The sequence below is a fragment of the Notamacropus eugenii genome, chromosome X (genome assembly GCF_028372415.1).
Source record: "Notamacropus eugenii isolate mMacEug1 chromosome X, mMacEug1.pri_v2, whole genome shotgun sequence".
NCBI classification, from domain to species: domain Eukaryota; kingdom Metazoa; phylum Chordata; class Mammalia; order Diprotodontia; family Macropodidae; genus Notamacropus; species Notamacropus eugenii.
This window is the reverse complement of record NC_092879.1, coordinates 73,405,913-73,430,911: the sequence shown is the minus strand read 5'-3', so window position 1 is coordinate 73,430,911 and position 24,999 is coordinate 73,405,913. Positions and strand designations below refer to the sequence as shown.

At 44.1% G+C, this 24,999-nt stretch overlaps 1 protein-coding gene across 2 annotated transcripts in view; it reads left to right on the top strand.

The window, feature by feature from the left end:
* Nucleotides 1-24,999, top strand: part of LOC140515919 (actin-binding protein WASF3-like) — a 73,517-nt gene that overhangs the window by 25,081 nt on the left and 23,437 nt on the right. For both annotated transcript variants that reach the window (XM_072626749.1, XM_072626750.1), the window contains one exon: nt 22,157-22,314. In XM_072626749.1, the coding sequence (XP_072482850.1) occupies nt 22,182-22,314 (133 nt within the window). In that variant the 5' untranslated portion in view covers nt 22,157-22,181. The remainder of the gene's footprint in view (nt 1-22,156; nt 22,315-24,999) is intronic.

Here is a 24,999-nt window from a genome sequence, read left to right as displayed (position 1 = left end):
CATCATAGTCTGAGGGAGATAGATACAGTTTGAAGGTAGGTCATGGGGCTTTGAGTAGATGGAAATTCTGTAGGATTCCGCAGTGTCTGTGCAGTGGCTGCCCCGCAAATGAGGGCAGCCTTGGGGTACATTGACAGAAGCAGAGATTCCAGGATGAAGGAGGGGGAATGCCCTCTGCCCTCTTCTAGTCAGATCATGTCATTAAAGTCAGACCCTGAAAAGCTAGAAGCCAATTCAAAGAGGGCTCCCAGGAGAGGATTTAAACCCGTGCCATCTAGGATCAGGCTGTGTAAGGATCAGGTGAAGGAACTTGAGATGTTTAGCCTGAGAAGACTTGGGGGTGAGGGTGCTTGAATAACTGTCATGGAGATGGGGAGTTCACAATCTGGAGGAAAGACAGGACACACACACATGAAAATAGCCTCAGTCCCAGTGTCCACTAAATAGAACGTAGACAGTGCTGTAGAAGGGAGAGATCCATTCTGTAGGCTGTGGTGACCAGGAAAAAAGGTTACTTCTGAGTTGGGCCTTGAAGAAAGTAGGCACAGAGGAGGAGACCCACGTAGAGACGGCCTTTGGAGATATGGGACCACAGTTAAGGTGAGAAGATAGTCTAGCCAGGATCTCTCATCATTCTCTCCTGCTTACATTTCAAACTGTTCTCTTTTGTCCTTTCCTCACTGAAAATGGAGAATACCTGCTAGTCACCATCTATGTGTCATCCCTTCAATATCATCACTGACCAACAGGGACTAGGCCTGTGCTGTCGTGTGTCTATTCACCTACAACCAAATATCAGGGGTAGGGGGAGGAAAGGTAGCAATGAAAAGCCATTTGGCTTTCCTCATGAGGTAATCTAATGCTGTTTCTTTTTATTGAGACTCTAACCAGGACCTCTGAGGTTCTTTCTCTATTTCAGTATTGCTGGGGCCTGCCTGAAGCTGTCTTTTCCCCTTTTCTTTTGTCCTTTGCTCCTGCCTACTGGGCCTTCCCCTTTGAGCTTCTCTTAGATCACTCATGAGTTGCTTGGGTGGCCCCAATGTACGTATCACAGACCAACAAGTTGGGAAGGGACAGATCTGAACCCTATCCCTTTCCTAGAGCTTGTAACTCTTAGCTTCCTGGTTGGATGGCCCCCCTTTTTCCTCCCAACCCTGCCAAGGTCCCCAGTTGCGTTGGCCTTGAATCTCCCCCAGGCAGAGCGGAAGCATCTTTTAGCCCTATCTGGGCCCCCTGCACAAAGCACTTTTCAGTTATCTCTGTTGTGCTGCTGGCCCTGATTTCCCTCCCTCTCATCCAGGCCATGAGGAAGGCAGCCTTCCAGCCTTGGGCTGCCATAAGGGAAGAATAATCCTTTTGTTCCCTGCCTTCCCTTGTCTACTAGTAGTTCATTAAATCTTCTTCCCTCCCCAACTACCACCCCTTCCTGCTGGCCAGTGGTCCAGCTGCCCTGTTTATGAACCTCCCATTCTCTGGCAGGATGTGCCTCTAAGAGCCACAGGACCTGCTTTGGGGTCATTGGATTGATCAGAACTAGTAGTGAGGTCCCTGGTTTGATGTATCCTTTTTTTAATAGTAGTTGAGTCTGTTTTTTTTAAGCAGTGGGAGTCTATTAGCTTCCCTAGAACAATTTATGTTCCCAAGATAAAGAATGATTTCTTTAGGATAGCAAACCTATTATCAGTCAATCAATACAAAATTTATTAAGGGCCAGGCCTTCCTGAGTCTGGCAGTAGGCAACATCCTGAATCTCTTTGGCCTCAATTTCTCAGTATGCAAAATGGGACCAATCTTGTTCACCTAGTGTCAATGATGGATATACATAGAAGGTTCTAATAGAAGATGTGGTAGTACCATTCTGGATACAGGGGATGAGTCCCATGTGATGGGCTAGAAACTCTTCTCCTGGGGTTTTAGCATTCCAGGATTCCTGAATCCTAGTCCTTCTGAGCACTCATCCTCTGGGCCTAGAAAATAGATCTCCAACAAGTTTTCGTCTCTGTGCTGCATTCCCACGTGGTCACTTTGCTGAGGCAGAGTGAGCATTCAGTTCCTCCTCACAATTAACTCATAGAAAGTTTGCAAGGCCTGCCTGATTCTTCTCCTTTTCTTCTGGCTCCCTGTTGATGAGGAACTGACTCCTAGAGCCTTGGACTCGAGTTGATGATGATAAAACATCGCTTTCTTTCCTGTGTAGCTCCACACAGACAGGCCCTAGCCAGTCTTCAGTGACTGCCCGACATCTTGACCAGCTCTCCCAAACCTTGCTTTTCCCAACCTTCATCAAACTAAGGGCAAGACTAGAGCTACAATTCCAGATGCAGACTGACTCTGAGCCCCTCCAGGGTTTGGCTTATACCTGCTTCGTTCCTCTGGTAGTACTCTCCTTTCCCAGCCTTGACACCAAGGGGCCTGGGAAAAGAAACTGGGCTGGGTAAACTGGCATAGAGAGTAGTTTCATGTGTGGCTCTCTCTTAATAGACAGAGAGACAGAACTGGCCTGGGCATCAGATATGTTCGGGGGACCCCATGCAGGCCCTGGCAAGGTGGGGCAGGGAGGGAATTCTGGGCTTCAATGGCCAGATCCCTTTAAAGGATTGTGTTCTCAGCTCCCTTCCTGCTCTCCAATACCACAGTCTGAATCCAGTGTTGGAGAATCAGGGCTGATTATTCCTTTTGTGACCTCAGCTGGGCAGGCTTTACTGTACCTGCAGCTACATCTGTATTAACACTTTCTCAGCATCTGCCCCTGGATGGCAGCCCAGAAGATGGATGGCGCCAGTGCTTAAGCCACTTACAGTGGTCCATTTAAATGCTTAGCTGCACCTCCCTGACTGGGGGGTGGGTGGAACTCAGCTGTCTCTGCACATGCACTTCTTGAGTTGGTAATGTGACATGAGCCTGCACAAGGAATTGGAAATCTCTGGCGAGAAGCTGTTGAGCTCTCTGAAGAATTGACCAGACCACAGCCAGTTTCCAGGGGAAAGGGGAGGGCTAATGAATGAACCCTCCCTAAGAACTCCATCAATGGTTTCTACCCTTCCCTACCCAGCCTCTGACCAGAGCTGCTCCAGGCTTCATGGAAGTCAGGAGAACTGGTTACTCACCCCAAATCAGCCCCTGCTTTGTGACCTTGGCCAAGTCACTTTCCTGGCTCTGTATACCCATCTATAAAATGGGGGTGATGCTGTCTGAGCTATCTCACTGTTGTGGGACTCAGAAGAGGTAATGTATATATATAACAGTTTGGAACCTTAAAGCTGTTATGAAAATCCTACCAGTGGGCAGCTGAAATATTCAAGTGACTCTAGACCCAAATTCTGGGCATCTGTTCCACAGATGAACCTGACCGGGAAGGAGATGAGGCTGGGTACAGTGACCATGCCATTCACATGGAAAATAGGCTGAAGCCCTGTGCCCTGAGAAGTCTCCAGGCCATTTGTCTCTCTCAGGGTTTATCTGGGCCCTGAGGCCCTTCCTCCTTCCTTTCTCTTTTCTTTGCTCATATTCGGTGTCATTTTGAAATTACTGAACTGCTCCCCTCTTCCACCCTAGTATAAATACTATTTCCCCTTATTTTTACAGATGAGGAAACTGAGGCTTGGAGGAGGAAGAATATAACCCAAGTTCCCACAGCTTAGTACCAGAACGTCTCCCCTCCCCTGAGGATGCTCAGGGAAAAGAGGGGAAACTCACCTCCAAAAACAGAACTGTAGAAGGTCAGCCAACAGTGACCTTAGAGGTCAACTAATGATAGTGATAATAAGTCTTCCCATTTCTGCAGCACTTTGAGATTTCCCAGGAGCTTTCTTGACAGGCATCCTATTAGATATTCTAATCTCCCTTTTACAGATGAGGCCTGTCAAGGTTAAGTGACTTGCCCAAGGCCATACAGCTAGGAACAAAACCAGGAATGATGGGACACAAGGTTACTATGTCTCCATCCAGTTTGATTTCACTTTTTCCCTTCGTCTCTACCAATAGGGCTTCCAAGGATCACCTTGGAGATTGGGGCTTCAAGCTAGTGAAACCAACTTGATCAGACCTCCTTTGACTAGAAAAAGAGAACTTGTATGAGGGCACAGGGTAAGGAAGGAAGGGCCACCCAGGAACCTCATAGGATCTAGAACCAAAAAGGACCCTCAAGTGTAGACTGACTTATTCCCTCATTTTAGAGGAGTAAAGTAGAGCTCACAGAAGGGAAGGGACTTGACCAAAGGCATATACATAGTCAGGACTGGAACTCATGTCCTCCAACTCTCAAAATCATCCCCCTTTCTCTCCTTTTCTCCAGTCTCAGAGGAAGAAAATAGTCCTCTTCTCCAAGGCCAAGCCCTCTCATTGTGTCCTTGAACCTATTCACTCCAGCCTCCTCTGTAAGCTTTCCTTTTTCATCATCTTCTCCCTCTCTCTACTCTTCCTTTTTTATCCACTGTCCTTTTACAAGTCCCCCACACAGACACATCTGGATCTCCCTGATCCTTGACAATACCTTCTTTTGACACTATTGCCTCCTTGAGCTACTGGCCTGGATCTCTCTTCCCTTCATAGCCAAATTCCTAGAAAAAAGCTTTCTATACTTTCTGCTTCCACTGCCACACTCTCACCCATGTTTCACTACTTGGCACCTGTCCCCTCCTCTCTGGCCCCACAGCCACCACCCTAGTCCAGGCCCTCATGGCCTCTCTCAGCTCCTTGGTGTAACCTCCTCATTGGTATGCCTGCCTCCAGGCTTTTCCCCATTGCAGCCTAACCTCCACACAACCACCAAGGTAATTTTCCAAGGTGCCTCTCCTACTCAGGAAGCTTCATTGCTTCCTCATTGCCATAGGATCAAATAGAAACTCCTCTTTGGGTCATTCAAAGTCCCTCACCACCTGCCCCCCAACCTATCTTTCCAATCTTATTACATTCATGCATCCTAATCCAGGCAAACTGGCTTTCTACTGTTACTCCCCCATGGCACTTTTCTCATCGCTGTTCTCCCATCTCCCTTCTCCATGCCTGTAGTTCACTCCTTCCTCACCTCTGCCTCTTGGAATCCCTAGTTTATCTTTCATCTGATAGAAAGAATCTCCATCGCAGTCTATATGGCAAGTGGTCATCCAGCCTCTGCTAGAAGGCCTGCAAGAAGAGGCCTTCCCACTTCCTTTGAGGCAACCCTGCACCATTTGGGGACAGCTCTCATTGGTTGGAAGTGGTTCCTACCCACAAGCCTGATTTGCCTCTTTGCATTGCCTGAGTCCAACCATTCTTCTACATGGCTCTCATGCCCTCTCCCCCCAGTCTTCTCTCAATTAATCAATCAGGCATCTCTTGAACTCCTGCCATGTGGCAGATGCTGGGCCCAGCTGGGCAGCTGCAGTTCTCACCCTGGCCTCCTACTGAATGGACTCTAGGCCCTTCATCTTCCTGGTTTCTCTCCAGCTTATCAGTTTCCTTCCTGATATGGCACCCAGAATGGAGTCTTAATTGGGATGTGTCCTGGCCAGGGCAGAGTACAGCCCAAGGCCCAGTGTGCTTTCTGAGCTGACACGTCACTCAGCACTCCCCTTGCACTTGCAGTCTGCCAAAGCCCCTAGATCTTTTTCAGAGAAATTGTTGCCAAGCCAAGTTTTCCTCTTCCTGTGAGGTGATTTTCTGGTAATCCATGGGTAAATTTTGACATCCTTACTGAATTTCATCTTTTTGGATTAGCCCAGTGCTTGAGCTTGTCAAGATCTTTTTGGATCCCCACTCTGTCCAGTGTGTTATGTCTCCCAGCCTTGTGTCATTTGAAGGTGTGATAAGCATGCCATCTACATCTTGAAATAATTGGTTAAAAAAAAAAGTTTTAAAATAACACAGAGCCAAGCACAGATCCCTGGAGTACTCTACTGGAGACCTTCTGTCAAGCTGACATCAAATCATTACTGCCCACTCTCTAGTTTGACCACTCAGCCAGTGAGAAATCCACCCAGCTCTATTATTATCTAGTGCTCGTCCTTCCATCTTTTGAGATCAACTGCCTCCAAGAGATCAAGGCATGAACAGTACTAACCAGGACCAATGATAAAACCAATAAGAGTCCACAAATGTTGCTGAGGAGAGAGGTTTGGGGAATAAACCAGGAGGTAATCAACAAAAGCCAAAGTATCACTGCTGAGGGTACAGGGACCCCAAAGAATGAAATTTGGAGCTGACATCCAACATGACAAAAGTCCCTGGAGTGAAATCCGTAGTATCCTTTACTCTCCCAAAGCCAGAAGACCTCAAGCAGGGGGAAGAGAAGGACAGAAGAGACAGAGAAGACCAAGGTGAAGAAGCAGTGACATGGAGTGGCCCAGCTCTTCTCAAAGCTGTCAGTAAAGCATCAGATGATTGGAAGGGAAATGAAGAGAAAGGGAACAAGGGATACTTGTAGACCAAAATGAAGGTTTTCAGCTTCTAAACTTCCTATTCTTGTTGCAAGGCAGTCACAGGGCTAGACCGGAGGGTGGCAGGGACACCACAGGGCTAGGCCTGAGAGCAGCTACCTCAGCAGCAGGCTGCAATGGATGTGATGGCAGGAGGAATTGGGTGTAGCAGTAGGAGCCAGGTTGCTGATACGAGCAACTCCAGCCCTTCCATATACCTGGACACAGGTCTCCCCAGGGTACCACCCCTGGCTGCCATTCTCCCAAAATTTGAGCTGCCCATTATGACTGTGATCACCACTTCCTTTTCTAGATGTTCACTAACTGTCTTTTTAATGGTCTGTCCTAGAATTTTCCCAGGAATCAAAATCAAACCTCACTGGCCACTCTTCCCATTATTCTCTTCCCATTTTTGAAAATCAGGATAACATTCAGCCTTCTCCAATTTATGGTACCTCTCCCATTCTCCCGGAGCTTTCGATTGGATCATCAAGAGCTTAAGAGTCACATCCACCAGTTCTTTCAGTCCTAAGGCTTCAGTCCAAGTGGTTTGAACTCATCCAGGGCTATTGCTTCATGCCAGTCAATTTTGTTCATCACTTCCCATTGGCTGAGAAAACAGGACAGGAAGGAGTCCCAGATAGTTGTGCATTCTCTTTGTCAGAAATGCTCAGAGCCCCAAGCTCAAGATCTTTTCCCTTCTTGTGTCTACTTTCCTCCCAAACAATTAGGGAAACTCTGAGTTTTCCTTTCCAGCCTCTGATCATTCTGAACTTTTCCTTCTTTTTTTTCTTTCTCTTTTTTCTTTCTTTTCTTTCTGTCTCTTCCTCTTCTCTCTCTTTGTCCCTCTCTTTCTTTCTCTCTCTCCCTCTCCCTCTCTTTTTCTTTCTTTATCTTTCTCTCCCTCCTCTCTCTTCTTCTTTTTTTCTCTTCCTTCCTTCCCTCCTTCCTTCCCTCCTTCCCTCCTTCCTTCCTTCCTTCCTTCCTTCCTTCCTTCCTTCCTTCCTTCCTTCCTTCCTTCCAGAAACTATTTTATGCCCCACTTAGATTCATTCTCCTAAGTTTGCTCTTGCTTCCATCTTATGTCTACCTTCTTTTAAAAATCTGGGTTGGTTGGGGAGTTGCCTGTTTCTCTTTACATAGCTTCTGTTTTTCTCCTCATTAGAATGGTTTCCTTTTGTGTATTCAGAATTTTGTACTTGAGAATTTTCCAGCACTCCTGTACTTACTTCCTCTCTAGATTTTAGTCCATGGGGGTCCTACCTATTTTTCCCCTGAGCCCTTTGAAATCTGTTTTCCTAGCCTTGGGTGCACGTCACAGTATGCGCCTACCTTTCCTCTCTCCTTGATCACAAACTCTAAGAAGGAGTAATCACTTTGTCACAAGGTTCCCATCGCTTTTATCCCCATCATCAGTTCCTTCCTATTGGTAGATATCAGATCCAGAATAGGATTTCCCCTTGTTGGTTCCTCTACCTTTTGAAGACCAAATTATCCCATGACCATATGACCCATCTCAACTGTCTTCTCACTCTGCTCCCCAATCCTTTTACTCTTCCCTGGTCATTTCTTTGTTATGCTCTCCAAAACAGCTACTCCATACCTTCCCTTCTTTTCTCAAGATACCCACATTTCCCCCAGGAGGACCTTGCCTCATATGGAACTGAAAAAACCAAAGCCATACATTTCAAGCTTCCTCTTCCCCGCTGCCACCCCAGTCAGTTCCATACTTAAGATCACCAATCTTCTCGCTTGCGAGAGAGAGAGAGAGAGAGAGAGAGAGAGAGAGAGAGAGAGAGAGAGAGAGAGTCCATCTCCTTGTGAATGTTAACTGGTTGGGCCCTTTATCTCATCCCTTCTCATGTCCTCTGGCAACCTGCCTCTTCTTCAACCATCCTCTCCCAAATTATCTACCTCTCCTTCTCTGATTATTCCTTTGCTTCTGCCTTCAAAATTTCCCAAGTCTCTCCCATCTTAAAAAAAAACTTTCAGTTGCCACCCTCTTCAGCTAGCATTATAGAATTTTCTTCCCTTTCATAGTCAAACTCCTAGAAAAAGCTTTCTACATTTGCTGCCTCCACTTTTCTCACCTCCAACCCACTTATCCACTCCTTGCAATCTGGCTTCTGTCCCTAGCACTTTTTGGAAACTTCCCACAAGATTACCAGTGCTCTCTCATTCAATAAAACCACTGGCTTTTTCTCAGTTCTTATCCTTTCTGACCCCTCTGCAGTGCTGGCCACTGATCCCCACTCCTTCCTCCTTCTGTGTACTCTTCTCTCTTCAGGTTTTCCTGACACTGTTCTATCATGGTGATCCTACCTTAAGACTGATCCTTTTTTGGTTTCCTTCATAGGTTCATTATCCATATTCCTCTTCCAGTGTGTGAGTTTGCCCCAGGGCCCTGTCCTGAGCTCACTTCTCACCCATCTCTCTCTCGCAGTCTCTTTTTATTTCTGTCCCCATCTCCTTATGCACCCAGCAGTCACTGCAGTGCAAGCCCTCCTCACTTCTCATCTGGTCAATCCAGTTGCCCACTAATAAGTCTCCCTGCATCAGAGTTATGCTGGAACCAGCTCAAGCCAATTCTTAAGAATCAAGTGTTAAGTTTTCAGTATGAGTATTCACACCTTGAAAATTAGTTGATTTTTTTAGTAAACAAATCAGGGCTTGATTTATTGGGGGTTTTTCGTTGTCTAAAGAAAGTGATGGAGAAAATGTTAATATGAAGATTAAATTTGAAAGCATTGTGGGTACGTATACCCAGGCTCTTCCCTCACGAATCCATCCTCCATACAGCTCCCCACTGACTGTCTAACCAGATCTAACCAGATTACTTCCTTGCTCAGTAAACTTCAGTGGCTGCCATTACCGTTAGGTTAAAAATCTTTGTTTCACATTTTAAGCCCTTCATAATCTGGCTCCAGACCATTTCTCTGGGCTGATCACAAATAACTTCCCCTCAGTTGCACAGTTGGCCCACTTGCCATTCCCTCCAAAGAACGGAACATCTCCCAAGTCTGGTCCTTGGTACAGACTGTTCCCCATGCCTGGAATATGTACCCTCCTCACCCATGCCTCCTTGAACCCCACACCCCAAACTCCCTGTAAGTGCCTACACTTTCGGGTCTTTCCTGCTTCTATCCTCTCCCTAATCACTGTTTACTTTGTGGGTATACTGGATTTGCTATCTGTGACCAAGTAGATCCCCCAGCAGAATGTATGTTACTTGACAGCAGGAGCTTCCTCACTTTATTTCTCTCCCGTGTGACAAGCACAATGCATAGACCATAGTAGATCATAGTAGGTCATAGTAGGTCTTAACAAATATTTGTTGTTTGATTAATTTGATCAGTGAGGCAAGTCAAGAAATCATCTACTGCTCTGCTTTTGACAAAGAGAGCTAGCAAACTACTGGATAATTGAAGTTGCCCATCTTTGTGCCAGGCTTATAATGTTTCCCAAACTGCTTATATATGTCCAAGTGATCTGTATTTGCTGAGGACAAAATCTCTTCTGATTTTCTTCCCGTTGTTCCTCATCCAAACATTCTCCAGCATGTTTCCCTTCTGGTTTTTTGGATTTCCTCCCATGAGTCTACCTTCTTAAATGTACAATGCTGCCCCTCACCCACCCCTTTTTAATGGGGTTGTTTCTCATTCAGAACCAGTCATGGGTTTCACTCCCGCTGAGTCTTAGTGATACCTTTGAAGTCAAACTTGCCTATTTCCATGAGATCTTGAGTTCTTTTTGTTGTTCTAAATTTGGACACCTGTGTGTGGATATGTGAAGCTATGAGCTTTTACTGCTGGCTCCTTTCTTGGATTGTATCTCTAGTGAATTTCTAGGTGTCTCAATTGCTATAAGTCTTTCATCATTGTTCCTCCCGTCTACCTCCTGTGGATTTACAAAGGCAGATTTCTCCCTCCCTCATCATTGTAATTTTAAAACACTTTGCATTAGATTCGCATAACACCAGCTAAAGCTTTAGCTTAATCCCATATTTTAATCTGTGGCTCAGAAATCCAAATTACATTCTCAAGCACCACTTTTGTAGCCAATCTTTAGTTTATTGCCCAAGACAATAATAATCTTTAATCACAATCTTTGGTAGTGCTTTCTAGAAGCCTTCTGGCAATATCATTTGTTCCCATGTCAATCACCAAAAGTAGGTAGTAGTCATCCAGTTTTACAGTCCTTGCAAAATTCTATTTTTTTGTCTTGGATATACACCCCCAGAAAGACAGCAGACTTCTCTCTCTTGCTACCATAGAGACAAATAGCGTTAGTGTAGTAAGGGGTATTGCCAATGACCACTATTTGTCTCTTCTTCCTCTGGCCCTCACTGGAAGAACTCTCTGGTTCCATCACCTATTGCTTTGCAGCTCCATCATCGTTCCTTGCAGGAGAAGCAGTTGCATCCTGCTCCATCCTCCTCTTCTTCCATGTGACCTTCCACTTTCCAGTCTTCCAAAGAGGGGCAAGTTCCCCCTTTATCCCATCAAATCCTTTTTCCCCCTTTGAGGACCTACTTTCCTTTTGTTTTTTGACTGTTCCACTGTCCTGATAACTTGGAGTATGGAGAAGCATTCCTCAAGTCCTAGACTTGGAACATACAGAGCAGTTACTTGGTTGTGGCAAAAAGAGAAACGTCGCCCACTCAGTGCCAATCACTGGAAAATCCTCTCTGTTCTCCATACTGATGGAGACTCTTAGACCTTCTTTGGTTGTTTTCCTGCTTGTGAGTGTTTGTGCCTTGTAGCCAAAGCACTTGTTGGTGCCTTTCTAGCCTTTTATCCATTCTTAACAACTTGACAGTTGCATCGGATTTGTTTCACTTACACTTTCTTACTTAGCTTCATCAGCGACCTTTTCTTCTTTTTTTGGAATCCTTCTCTTCAGGGTCTTATTCCTTAATGCAGTTACTCCTATAAATTTTCCCACAGAGATGAGAAGTAGAACCTGGACCTTCACAATTTCCTGCTCCTCCTTACTCAGATTGGGTCCTATTTACTTTTCTTTCTGCTTCCTCAACTTCTGTGTCTTGGCATGAGCTTGGAATGCCCTTACTCCTCACTTCTACTTCTTGAAATCCTTAACTTTCTCCAAGAATCAACTCTAGGGTTACCTCTTCTATAGGAGGATGTCCCCCATCCCCACTTGGCAGGTCCCCCTGAAATAACATTAGATTTGTTGATATGTGTATAGGAAGCTAGATTGTGATTAATACAAAATTCAATGTAGTGCAAATTGTAAAATGATACCAGGTCACATTTAATGTAAAGATAAAATTCAGTTCATGTGATACATGTGAGTTAGTCGAGGGTTTCATAACATGCCACTACATTGTCAGTCTGCATTTGCCTGTGGTTGCGATGTGTTGCTGCATACTCACCTTATTACTAGTAGTTTTATTTTTTTAAAAAAGAACCCTTAACAAAATGGACAAAAGAAAGAATACTTCAGATGGAAACATGGTCAGTGCAGCAGAGAAAAGGCTTGTTATATTAGACTAACAATATGATGTAACTGAACGGTAAAAACATGGTCATAGTGACTCAAAAACAGGACAAGATGTGAAAATGGCCAATCTACAGTACAAACACACAGGTGAAATAAAAGGAAGATTCTGGAGAAGGAGACCTTCCAGACCTTCCAAGTCTAAGAAGGAAGAAACTCAAATGGACTGAAAGTGTCTTTTGATCCCCTAACACTTCTTTATTGGAAGGTAATGAAAAGGGGGAATTTTAAAACCAAACCAATGCTTATTTATCAGTCTCCAAATCCTCATGTTCTGGAAGGCTGTAACCATCAATCACTTCCAGTTCTTTGGTGATCAGACAAGTTTCGCAGAGGTGATGAAAGCTGGTTTTACAGACTAGTACTCAAGTTATTCCAGCTGTTGAAAAAGATTGCAAGGACAATAATCTTACTTTCAAAGCATTACTGATTTTAGATACTGGCCCAGATCATCCAATGATACTTGGTTTGTTGTGTGAGAATGTGAGTGTGCAAACTTGAGATGTGAATAAAACTCTCTGCACTCATCAGCATATGAAGATTTTTAAAAAGAGAAGACAGATCAGTCTGGGCTTCCAAAATATTGAAATATGACAATAAGTATATTTTCTTCATATCAACATAGGTTTATCTATGTGATACTCAATCATTTTGAAGTTTTTCTTTCTAGAACTACTCTAATATTTCGTAATAAATTTGAATCAGAAATAATTTTTCTTGTCTTTTGTTGTTATATTACACTAATAATCAGATAAACATTTATTTTTAAGAAAATTGTTTCATATTTCTATTGGGTTGGAATAAATTACTATATTTATAAATAACTGTAACTTCAAATAATGTGAATTAGACTAATGCAGCCACTTCATGGGATTCGTTATTCACATTCATTGGGACCTTTCTGGATTGTGTAATGACTTATTTGTTCACATGCTATTTCCTTTCAGTAGAATATAAACTTCTTGAGGGATTTTCTTCTTTCATTTCATTTCCCTCTTTGCTTAATAGGTGCTTGTCGAATTGAACTGTTTACCCAAACTTTCCAAGTAACTTAGTTGAATGGTGGAATCTCCCAGAGCAGAATTAGGATCTCAGATTGGTTTGGGACATGTTAGGATATTTACCTTTTCTTAGTCATTGCCCCACTTCTTCTCCCCTAGGATTTCACTGTCCCTTACACTCAAACAGGAAGCTGCAAGAGTCCACTTTCCCAAGCCCAAGCCTGGTAGGAGGAGTTGGCCCTGAAGAAAGTTATCAGTGCTAGAAGAGACTGATAAAGAGTTTTCAGAAAACAGAGCAATGCCAAGGCCACTGTCTGGGCTTTCCCTTCTTCTGCCCCATCCCTGGAACCCCAGGATGGGCTGACCAACCTGCTCTGTACTCAGTTATAGCCAGACTGTCATCATGCCCTGTGCACCCGTGCACACGCACACGTGTGTGTGTGTGTGTGTGTGGTCACTAGGAAGAGCGACAGAGGACAGCAATTTGCCTTCTTGTTGTCGATTAAAGGGGTTTCCTACAGCTTGCTTCACCTAGAGAATCCAATTAAACCTTTGACCCAAGATCCCAAAACACGTAAGTTTGCTCAAGGACTGATGCTGGGAGGCAAAAAGAAACCAGCTCTCCATTAGCTGCTGTCCTAATAGAACTTAGAATGTTAGCACTGAAAAGGACATTTGTATGTTCATTACAGAATATGCAAATAAAATTAGGACTTCGTTCTACACCTCCCCAATGTACTTTTCCTGCAATATTGTATAGTTATCTATATTTCTGCCTAATTTTCTTCCTTTAATTTTCTTTTGTCTTTTCTTTTTAATTAGTTTATTTTAAATATAATAAATTCACAATAAGAAAAGAAAAAGAAACATGAACTTAAATACAAAAAAAAAAAAAGCATTGCCATGTGCTCAACTGAACATAAGAGAGAATTCAAAATATTCAGCAATAAATTTCCATTTCAAGAAAGGCTACGTAATAAATTCTGCCCATTGTGTTCAGAGCTGTCCAGCTTTTCTTTGCTTCTTTGTGAGTTTTCTTTTGTTCTCTGTTGTGCACTTTTTGCTTTGTTCTTTTTTCCCCTTCTTCCCCCAAGAAGACTACAATTAAGCATGCATACACACACATGTATAAACATATATACATATAATTGCGCATTCATATACTTATATATCTATAATCATACTAATATATAGATATGTTCATATATTCACAGGCATCTACACAAGACCATGCTATACTTGTTTGTCCTCTGTTTCTCTTAGGGACGATAACATCTTCCTTCATAAGTCCAAGTCTTTCTATATTTTTCTAAGTTCACTGACTCATCATTTCCTACACCACAGCAATATTCCAACCTTATACTGTCTAATTATTTTAAATAATCCAAACCAATATTGATTAATATGACTGACATATAGTGAAATTTCCCTATTTTGCTCTTTTGATTAAATCTGTTTTTAGCTTTAACGTTGTCAGAGATCATGATTACTACCCCTGCTTTTTTCCCTAATAAATTCTATTTCTGATCTTCATTTTATGTTTGTGTGTATCTACTATTTCCTATCCCTCCTGACTCCTCTGCTTTATTTCTATCCACTATCATGCCCTCCTACTACTTAACCTACCCCCCACCAAACATACCTCCATTGTCCTCTCCCCCCACCCTGAAATCGCTCTCTTATCCTCTCTCTCTCTCTCCTTACCCCCTTAGCTTTTTACTTCTTTCTGAATTTAGAAGACTTTTATACCCTTCTCAGTGTATATATATTGTTCCCTCTTTAACCCATTTCCAATGAGAGTAGGGTTCCAGAACTACCAGCCCTCTTCCAATCTAATTCCTCTGGGTCAGTTCTTCCTCTCACACCTCATTTGTATAAGATGATTATTCTTTTTACCTTTTCCTAAATGGTTTTACTTTTTAGAATCCTCTCTCACTCAGGTCTACCCCAGTTTTTCTTTTAAACTACCCAATTATTAATAACAATCTTAAACATATGTTTTACATTTCCTCACATAAAAAGTCTCCCCTCTTTGAACCCCTTGTAACTAGTCTGTGATGTATACCTTACATTTCTCTTAGATCTTATATGTCAAATCTATTATGTTCAGGATTTTTGTTTTTTAACAAAATCCTGAAACTCTGGCATTGCATTAAATGTCCATTTCTTTTCATTCAGGATTATGCTTACCTTTGCTGGCCACAACCCCAGTTCTTTTGCTCTTTCATGTATAGTGCCCTCTGCTTGTTAGGTTTGAAGCCTCAGGCCTTGACAAACTCATGGTTTCCCTAACACTTCCTGTGAGTGCCAAGAGCCCTGGCCTTGTGATGCAATTGAGCTAGCATATATTGAGTGCACACTGTGTGCCAAGCATTGTATGCTAAGTACTGGAGGAAGGAGAGCATTGAGACAGAATACAAACATGTTCAGATGCACACAGGGGATTCTTCAAGCAACAGAAGCCAGCAGTGATGCTGAATGCCACCAAGTTTCAGCTTAATGCTCATCTCAGGTGATGGGACTGATTGTGAGTGAAGAAACACAGACAGTGTTCAGTATGTTGGAAAGATTGTTGAATTTCTCTCAGTTCTAGTCCTAGGCCCACCATTCACTACCCATGTGACCTTACACAGGTCAGTCATTTCACCCCAGGAGCCTTATTCCTGAACTATAAAATGGGGGTGATAATACTTGCATTGCCTGTCTCATGGTTTAGTCATGGGGAAAGCCACCTGTAAACAATAAATGTGAGCTTTTTGAACTCTTGTTCTGGGATCCCCGTGAGACTCAGTTTCCTGATTTGTAAAAAAGTGTAATAACTATCTCATAGGGTTGTGAGTATCAAATGAAATAATGATTATGAAAAGGCTTTGTAACCATAAATCATTCAACATAAATAAATGTGTCACAGCTCACACATATGGTCTATTATTAATAATACCAATGACAGTGATGCAGAAGGAGAAGTGACACAGTTCACTAGACTGTGTCCCAAAATCAGTTTAGGACCTTTTCCTACTAAATCTGCATTTCCTTTTATCTTTATCATTTCTGCTTGTGCATCCTCCCAAGCTTCCATCTTTCGAACCTTACAGTTCTCTTCTCCCTCCCTCCTCACATCCCATCACCTACCAAGTACTCTCAATGGTACTTCTGGAACCTGTCTTTCATCCATCCATCCCTCCCTCCTGCCATCCATCCATCCCTCCCTCCCCTGTTCTTCTCTGTTGCCACCACCACCAGCCTAGGCAAGGTCCTTATTACCACTGGCTTGGCCTACTGCAGTAGGCTCCTATGAGGACTCTGCTCTCTTCTCCCTTTAATCCATGTAGTACATTGCTAGCAAAATTATTTTTTTAAAGAACAGATCTGGTTTCATTGCTCTTCTTCTCAGAATCTTAAGTGACTTCTTATTACCTCTGAAGTAAAATTCCAGCACTTCTACCTGGCCTTCCAGGACCTCCACCATAGCGCCACTCCACTTTGCTTTTCCAGATTTCAAATGTCTTCTTTCCATTCATTTAAGGCTTTGGTTAAACTGGACAACTCTGCTCTACTACCACTTCCTGTCTTCCCCCAACCATGGGCTTTCACTCACATTTTTCTCCAGGTTTGTGATGATCTCCTTTCTCTTTTTTTGCTTGTTGATTCCTACCCACCCTTCAAAGCCCAACTCAAATGTTGCATCCTCCAGGAAACCTCTTAGTACGCTTATTGATAATGACGTTCCTCCTGGACTCTACCAGCACTTTGCTTTGTGGTTTTGCAATATACTTATAATTTAGTGTTGTTGTTGTGTCAGTTCAGTGATGTCCGACTCCTTGTGACCCCATTTGAGGTTTTCTTGGCAAAGATACTGGAGTGATTTGCCATTTCCTTCTCCAGCTCATTTTACAGATGAGGAAACTGAGGCAAACAGGGTAAAGTGACCTGACCAGGGTCACACAGCTAGTAAGTGTCTGAAGCCATATTTGAACTCAAGAGGATAAATCTTTCTGACTCCAGGTCTGTCACTCTATCCACTGCAGTGCCACTCAGTAGTGTTTATTCTAGTTCTCTTTTTGTTTCTTGTCTCTCTACTAAAATGTGAGCTCCTTGAGGATAGAATTGTGTATTGTCTAAGAGAAGATTAACCCCATTCCTCATGGTTTGTTTGTATTCCCTAAGCACAGGGCAGCTTGGAAGTCATTCAGGAGCATTTTGGGTAAAAAAAAAAAGTAACCCCCCCACCCCAGGACTAGAACCTTGCTGGACAAGAAATTTGATGCAAGTTCTGAGGGTCTCATTCCACTATGAGTATCCCATCCCCTCTCCCTTCTTCCCCAGCACCAATGTAGGAGGAGGACAGTTCTGTGGTCCCAGTTTGGTTCCTAGGCAGCGTTTGGCCTATGAGAAGGCGAGTACCAGTTTTGGATCTTGGCCGTCATCACTGATGGGTTCTGTGGTGAACCTTGGATTTTTTAGAGATGGAAGGGACCTTAGACCATGAGGCTCAACACTTTCATTTGACAGAAAGAAACTAAGGCCTAGACAGGAAGTGATTTGCCCAAGATCATACAAAGAGTGACCAGAGCAAGGTCTACAGCTTGTCTACGGATTCGGAATCCCTTCTTTGGGGTGCCTTAGTTTCTTTCTCTATGAAGTCAAAAGAGAAAGAAGAAGGCTTTTACTTTGGATGTTTGGGGAAGGACAGTACCTTGACCTCCTTAGAGAAAGCAGCTGTACTGGAATCTGCCACGTGGGGGCATTCCGGGTGGCTAGGCTGAAGCCCTAACCAGCCCTTTCCCAATTAGGTCCTGTACACATTCTATGCCCCCTGGGCCCCCTTTGGAACTAATTGCTGAACTCGACAGCTACTGCTTCTAGGTTTTGCCATGGTAATGGGCTGCTTTTCTTCCATCCCCACCAAAGCTTCACCCTTCCTCCATGGAGCAGCTGCAAGCCTTCCCCACCTCTGCTGGGAGGTCCCTCAGTCCTACTGTCCCTAAAAAATTCAAAGGCTGGCACTATTTTGTGGGAGATTTTGAGGGGAGGGGAATGGGTTCTGGAAATTGGCTCCCTGGGGCCTCTCTGAAAGTTTTTCTACCACTGCCATCTCTTTGAGCATAGTGGAAACCCAGCAGGCCTGGATGCTTCTGTAGTGCCCACCATTGCCTGCCAGCACTCAATGATAACAATTAATGGAGTGTGCCACATATCTTTGCTGCTTTTCAAGCTTAACATCCGGGCTCTGGAAAATGGTTGTACAATAAGCTAGTTCATCAGAGGAAAAAGCTCATATGATGTGGCTATATAGCTCTCACTCAGCTTGCTTATTCCTCCCCCCACCCCCAACTGTTTTTCTTTGAGGCAGTAGAACAACAACATACTGGTACATGGACCAGGCTGCCCCTTCCTTGGGCATGAAGCCAATGTTTTTCTATCTCCCGCCTCTTCACAGCAACACAGGGAGGCACACAAGGGCACAGAGACCCTTAATGCTTCCTTTTGCAGATGGGCACACTGAGGCCCAGAGGAAATAAAAGGAAGGCTCCTTGTGGTAGTAAGTCAGTGACAGACCTGGGACAGAAGCCCAGGGTTCAGGTCCTTTTCCCTACCAAGCGAAATTGAACTCAATCTAATATGGTGACTAGCTGGAGGACTGAGGGGGATTAGCTGGCCAACCAGAGTGGGCTTCACCATGAGGCACAGTGATGTTTACCATTTCGGTCTGTCTTGTCTGTTCTGATCTAACTGTCTAGTCAGGCACAGTTTGGAGACTCACACAGACCTATAGTACACAAGTTCCTGTGGGGAGGTGCAGGGAGGGGCAGGTGGGATGCCACAGTTAATGCTGCTTGGCAGCCTAGAGAACTAGGCAGTGGAAACAGGAGGGAAAGGAAAGGAGGCAGGTATGTGATGAACTTCTTAGGTTGGGTCAGCAGTCTGGATGGTCATAGTTCTTGGGGAGAGAATCTGAGAGAGACCCACCATCCCTTCCTTTGATTGTCTGGCAAGGGAATAAGAAGGCTGCCCCATTTCCCCAAAAAGAGAGAGTGAGCCCTGCCAGAGCTGTGCCACATATTCAGCTCTGGGGAGGACGTCCTTTCTAGCATTTTCCATTTGATCTACTGAGAACAGGCTGGTGGCACGTGCAGGTGACTGCATCCAATTGGAAAAGTCAATGGTGAAAGTTCTCACCACGCACATTCTGGCTAAGTCCCTTGGCTGCTCAGTGCCTCAGTTTTCCCATCTGTAAAGTGAGAATCCAGATCTTTATGTACCATGACCAAAAGAGTGGCAAAGCCCTTTGCCAATGCAAAGAGCACTTACAATGTTATTAAATACTAAGGAAGACCAAAAGGGATGACCTAGCAAAACGTATATAAGATGGGCTGAAGAACCTTTCTGGATAGCCAATAAAATACCTGTAAAAATGACTCTAAACAAATTCTAGAGCAGCAGAAGCCACAAAACGACAGAGTGAAAGAGATTTCCAGCCCAAGACAGCCTGGAAGACTGACAGGAAAGGTCTATCGCACTGGGCTGAGAGGAGAGCACAGGCCAGGCACATGGCACAGACAGGATTGACGCACGCTTCAGGGTGCAGAATCACGAGTAGCAGCTGCGGTTCCCACAGTTCTCAACACACAAATGCCAAAGGCAGCTTCAAAGGTCAGTGAGAAGGCTCTTTCAGCTTGGTGAGAAGGGAGCTGGTCCATCCCCAGCCTGGACCTCAGAGCAGTGGCAGCCACTGTGACAGCAGTGTCAATTTTTGGAGCCCTTCACCTAAAGACCCTGGGGCAATTGAGCCGCTAATCTGGGTCTCAGTTCTGAGTGGCTGTCCTGGAGTGAGGAGGAGCACTGGCATGGTGGAGCTGGTGGAGGCCTTGGAGAGGGAACCCTACTCACAGATCCTGGAAAGAAAGTGTTTGTGGTTGCTCCTAGACCAGAGTGCAGGCCAGGAGAGGAGTAAACTCCTCTCCCTTGATTGTGCCACCTTGGAGGAATGGAGAACTTACAGGTCCCTAGAGTATACTCTCCACTTGACAAAGGACTCAAAAGTCAGGTAACTGGCTGGGAAAATGCCCAAAAAAGGGGGACAAAATTAAGACTATAGAAGGTTATTTTCTTGGCAAAAAGTTATTTTCTTCCATCCTTTTGGATGAAGAAAAACAAAGCATACTATCAGAGGAAGACATAAAAGTCAAGGCTTCTACATCCAAAACCTCCAAAATAAATATGCAATCATTTCAGGGTATGGAAGAATTCAAAATGGATTTTGAAAATCAAGTAAGAGAGGTGGAGGAAAACTTGGGAAGAGAAATGAGAGTGATGAAAAAAATCATGAAAAACAAGTAAACAGCTTGCTAAGAAGACCCAAAAATGCTGAAGAAAGTAACACCTTTAAAAATAGACTAACCCAAATGGCAAAAGGGGTCCAAAAAGTCAATGAGGAGAAGAATGCTTTAGAAAGCAGAATGGGCCAAATGGAAAAGGAGGTTCAAAAGCTCACTGAAGAAAATACTTGTTTAAAAATTAGAATAGAGCAGATGGAAGTTAATGGCTTTATGAGAAACCAAGAAATTACAAAACAAAACCAAAAGAATGAAAAAATAGAAGACAATGTGAAATGTCTCATTGGAAAAACAACTAACCTAGAAAATAGATCCAGGAGAGACAATTTAAAAATTATGGGATTATCTGAAAACCATCATCAAAAAAAAGAGCCTAGACATGATCTTTCATGAAATTATCAAGGAAAACTGCCCGGAACCAGAGGTAAAATAAATATTGAAAGAATCCACTGATCACCTCCTGAAAGAGATCTGAAAGGAAAAACTCCTAGGAATATTGTAGCCAAATTCTAGAGTTCCCCCAGGTCAAGGAGAAAATATTGCAAGCAGCCAGAAAGAAAAATTCAAGTATTGTGGAAATACCATCAGGATAACACAAGATCTAACAGCTACTACATTAAGGGATTGTAGGATTTGGAATATGATATTCCAGAACTCAAAGGAACTAGGATTCCAAGAACCACCTGCCCAGCAAAACTGAGTGTAATATTTCAGGGGAAAAATGTTCATTCAATGAAATAGAGGACTTTCAAGCATTCTTGATGAAAAGACCCAAACTAAATAGAAAATTTGACTTTCAAACACAAGAATCAAGAGAAGCATGAAAAGGTAAACAGCAAAGAAAAATCATAAGGGACTTACTAAAGTTGAACTGTTCACATTCCTACATGGAAAGACAATATTTGTAACTCTTGAAACTTTTCTCAGTATTTGGGTAGTTGGAGGGATTACACACACACACACACACACACACACACACAGGGCACAGGGTGAGTTGAATAGGAAGGTATGATATCTAAAAAATAAAATTAAGGGGTAAGAGGAATGTATTGAGAGGAGAAAGGGAGAAATGGAATGGGGCAAATTATCTCTCATAAAAGAGGCAAGAAAAATTGAACCTTACTCTCATCACATTTGGTTTAACGAGGGAATAACATGCACACTCAATTTGCTATGAAAATCTATCTTACACTATAGAAAGTAGGGGAGAGCCGGATAAAAGAGTTAAGAGGGATGATAGAAGGGAGTGTAAATGGGAGGAGGGAGTAATTAGAAGTAAACACTTTTGGAGAGGGATAGGATCAAAAGAGAGAACAGAATAAATGGGGAGCAGGATAGAATGGGGGGAAATATAGTCTTTCACAACATGACTATTATGGAAGTCTTTTGCATAACTTCACAAGTATAGCCTATATTGAATTGCTTGTCTTCTCAGTGGGGATGGGTGGAGAGGGAGGAAGGGAGAGAAGCTGAAACTCAAAGTTTTAGGAATGAATGTTGAGAATTGTTTTTGCATGCAACTAGGACATAAAAAATACAGGTAGTGGTATAGAAATCTATCTTGCCCTACAAGAAAATAGAGGAGATGGGGATAACGGAAGGGAGGGGTGTGATAGAAGGGAGGGCAGATTGAGGGAAGGGGTAATCAAAATGCATGGTGTCTTGGGGTGGGGGGGGAGAGATGGGGAGAAAATTTGGAACTCAAAATCTTGTTGAAATGAATGTTGAAAACTAAAATAAATAAATTTAAAATAAATAAAAGAACTTTTCTGGCTTATGGAGCTGAATCCAATTGGCTTAAACCTTTCAGCTTGGAGTCTCTGACCCTCCCTTGAGGTCCCTGGTCTACTTGTCTCAACTCTTCCTCTTCTCCTTTTCCTCTCCTACCTGCCCCTCCCCACAGATGATACTGAAGACAACCCAGGACAATGCCACTGGTCAAGAGGAACATTGAGCCTAGGCACTTGTGCCGAGGTGCCCTGCCAGATGGGGTCACCAGCGAGCTGGAGTGTGTCACCAATAGCACCCTAGCTGCCATCATCAAGCAGCTGGGCAGCCTCAGTAAGTGGGCATGGCTTTCTGGATCAGTGCCATTCACCTTTTTCTCCTGATTTAAAGAGTCCAAAGAGGCCAACTAAAGACTATTGGGGGTGGGCAGTAAAGGATCACACATAATGTCTAAGGTTAAAGCTTTAGACTTAATCTATTTGAATCTCTCTGAGATCCAGAAAAGGGAAGTGATAAAGCCCCCTACCTCTTAGGAAGCCACAGATTTTTAAGGATAGAAGGTGATCTCAAAGTGTCATCTGATCCATTGCCCTGCCTCCAGTCAAATAGCCAGCATATTTAGGTCATCCCAGAGAGTTTATTTATTGCTGCTTTCATCCTGAAAGATTTTACAGTCTTCTCTAGGAACGTTCTTTCTAAGTGCTTCCTGCCCTTCTATGGGCTACTCACTAACTTGGGCGAATAACTCTTCTCCTGAGCCTCAGAAGACTATAAAATGAAGTGTGGAACCTCAAGCTCTCTAAGGTCCCTTCCAGCTCTCATGTTTTGCTAGCTCTTAGTGAGCAGTCTGGCTCCTGGAAAATGGGCCATGTGTGCCGAGGTGCTCATGTTGCTACAATTGCCTGGGGAGAGGCAGGCTAGGATTTAGACAGACACCTCCTTCTCTGTTAAGACATTGCCTAAGTTAGTGGCAAAGCCCCAAGCTTTGGAGGCAAGCTGTGGCTTTAAGGCCTGACTCCAGCACAGCAGGATTGTGAAATAGGGATAACACTTACCCTCCCTGGCCCACAGAGTTGTTTTGCGGAAAGTGCTTTTTAAACCTTTGACATGCACTGTTATTATTGGGACAACAAGCTATGCGAAGCACTGGGGAAGGCCTGAGATTTGAACTGCTCCAGATGGCCTCTGGCCTGGCTGTAGGCCTCTGCCTTTCCCCGGGTCCTAGCCCTAGCCTCTCACCTCTCAGCCAGATTTCCCCAAATAGAGGGCCCTCCATGCCAAGTCCCTGGAGCTTAGATGCTCTCAGCAGGAAATCAGTGGCAAATGTGCTTCCCATTTGGCTAGTGAGCCAAAGTACTGTGCATATGCCCATCAGATCAACTTGGAATGCCTGGGAAGCCAGGGGATAGGATGTAGAGTGGGAAGGAATACAGCATGGCATGCTGGGATAGACATCAGGGTCAAGAGGGACCTTTCGCCATAGCATACCGTTACCTGGGTGGGGGAGGACCATAGCACATGACGTTGGTACTGCCTAGAAGGACCTTGGGACACAGAATTGCAGTGCTAAGAGGGATCTTGGGACATAGCACACCAGTATTGGGAGGGGTTGGGAGTTCAACTTAACTCATCATTTTACAGATGAGGAAATTGAGGCTTAAAAATAGTCATTGATTTGCCCAAGGTCAGTAGACAAGCTGCTTAGTTTTGAAGCTGAGGCTAGAAGAAGGTATCCTGATTCTCAGACCCATGTTCTTTCCTTTATGTCAGAGCCACCACCACTTCAAAGGGTCAGCCTTAGCAGGCAAGAGGGATGAGGCTACAGAAAACAGCTGTTCCCAGTAGGAAGAACATCTTCATGCAGAGATTGCCTCCTGTCCCCAAAAGGGCCCCAGCCTAAGTAGCTGTGGCTGAGGCCCAAGAAATAGCAGTGGCAAAGTGTAATGGTGCACCTAGATTGGGGGAAACCCCAGAGTCTTCACCTTGTGGTGCAGTAACACAGAACATGTTTAACAGGCCAGTCTGCTCCCCTACTCCTTCCTGTCACCTTTCAGGGCACCTTCGGCCCGAGTCTCTGTCATAAGAGACAAAAGCAACAGAGCTGTCAGAGACTTGGCATGTCCCACTTTTCTCCTCTGTTGGCATTGTCAAAAGAGGACAGAGCAGGTAGAGGGCCATTTTTAACTCAAAGGAATGATTGTCTAAGGATAAAATTTTAGGCATCAGCAGGAGTGCTAGTTTTGTGTCCCTCAGATCATACCCATAAGGCTGCTCTTGTTGGGACTTTGAGGAAGAGGATGAACTCAGAATGATGTGAAGACCATAAGGGTGTGGATGGTGTTGCCTGCCACTGGGCAGGTGGAGGAGGCCCAAGAGTGATAGCCAGTCACTAGGGCAGTACAGCCACTCAGAATCTCACTAGCTCCCAGAAGCCTGCCCATAATCACAGAATCTGAATGTTAGAAAAGATCTCACAGGACGTAGAATATACCCCCTAGCTGAGCAGGAATCTTTTCTACAACTTAAAGTTGCTAGCTGCAGATCTCCAATGATGGGGAATTCGTTATCTGCTGAGGCAGCCCATTTTGGTTTTGGATAGTGCTCATTATTAGGAAGGCTTTACTTACACTGAATTGAAATCCACCCCTCTGTGGCAGGCAGCATCATACATACCTGATTAGTAAAGTTGGGGCTGCCCTGTCTTCTCTGCCCTTCGGGTCAGGGGGTGCTCCTGTGGCAAAGCCAGGAGCCATTGGCCTCTCCAGTCAGCCAGGTTGTCTGTGGAAGACATGTGGCAACCCTGGTCTCAGTGAGAGTAAGACTGAAGAAGATAGTAGCTGCTCCTCTGTCCCACCCCCACCCTTCTAATGGAACAGCATGGCGGTAGGGTGGGAGGAGCCCAGCACTTGGTCTAGTCATCTGCCTTGGACCCCACAAGCAATCCCAATCTGATCTTTAGTCAACTCATCTGTAAAATGTGGGTCCTGATCTTTGCTCACCTTATTGGCACTGCCTCAT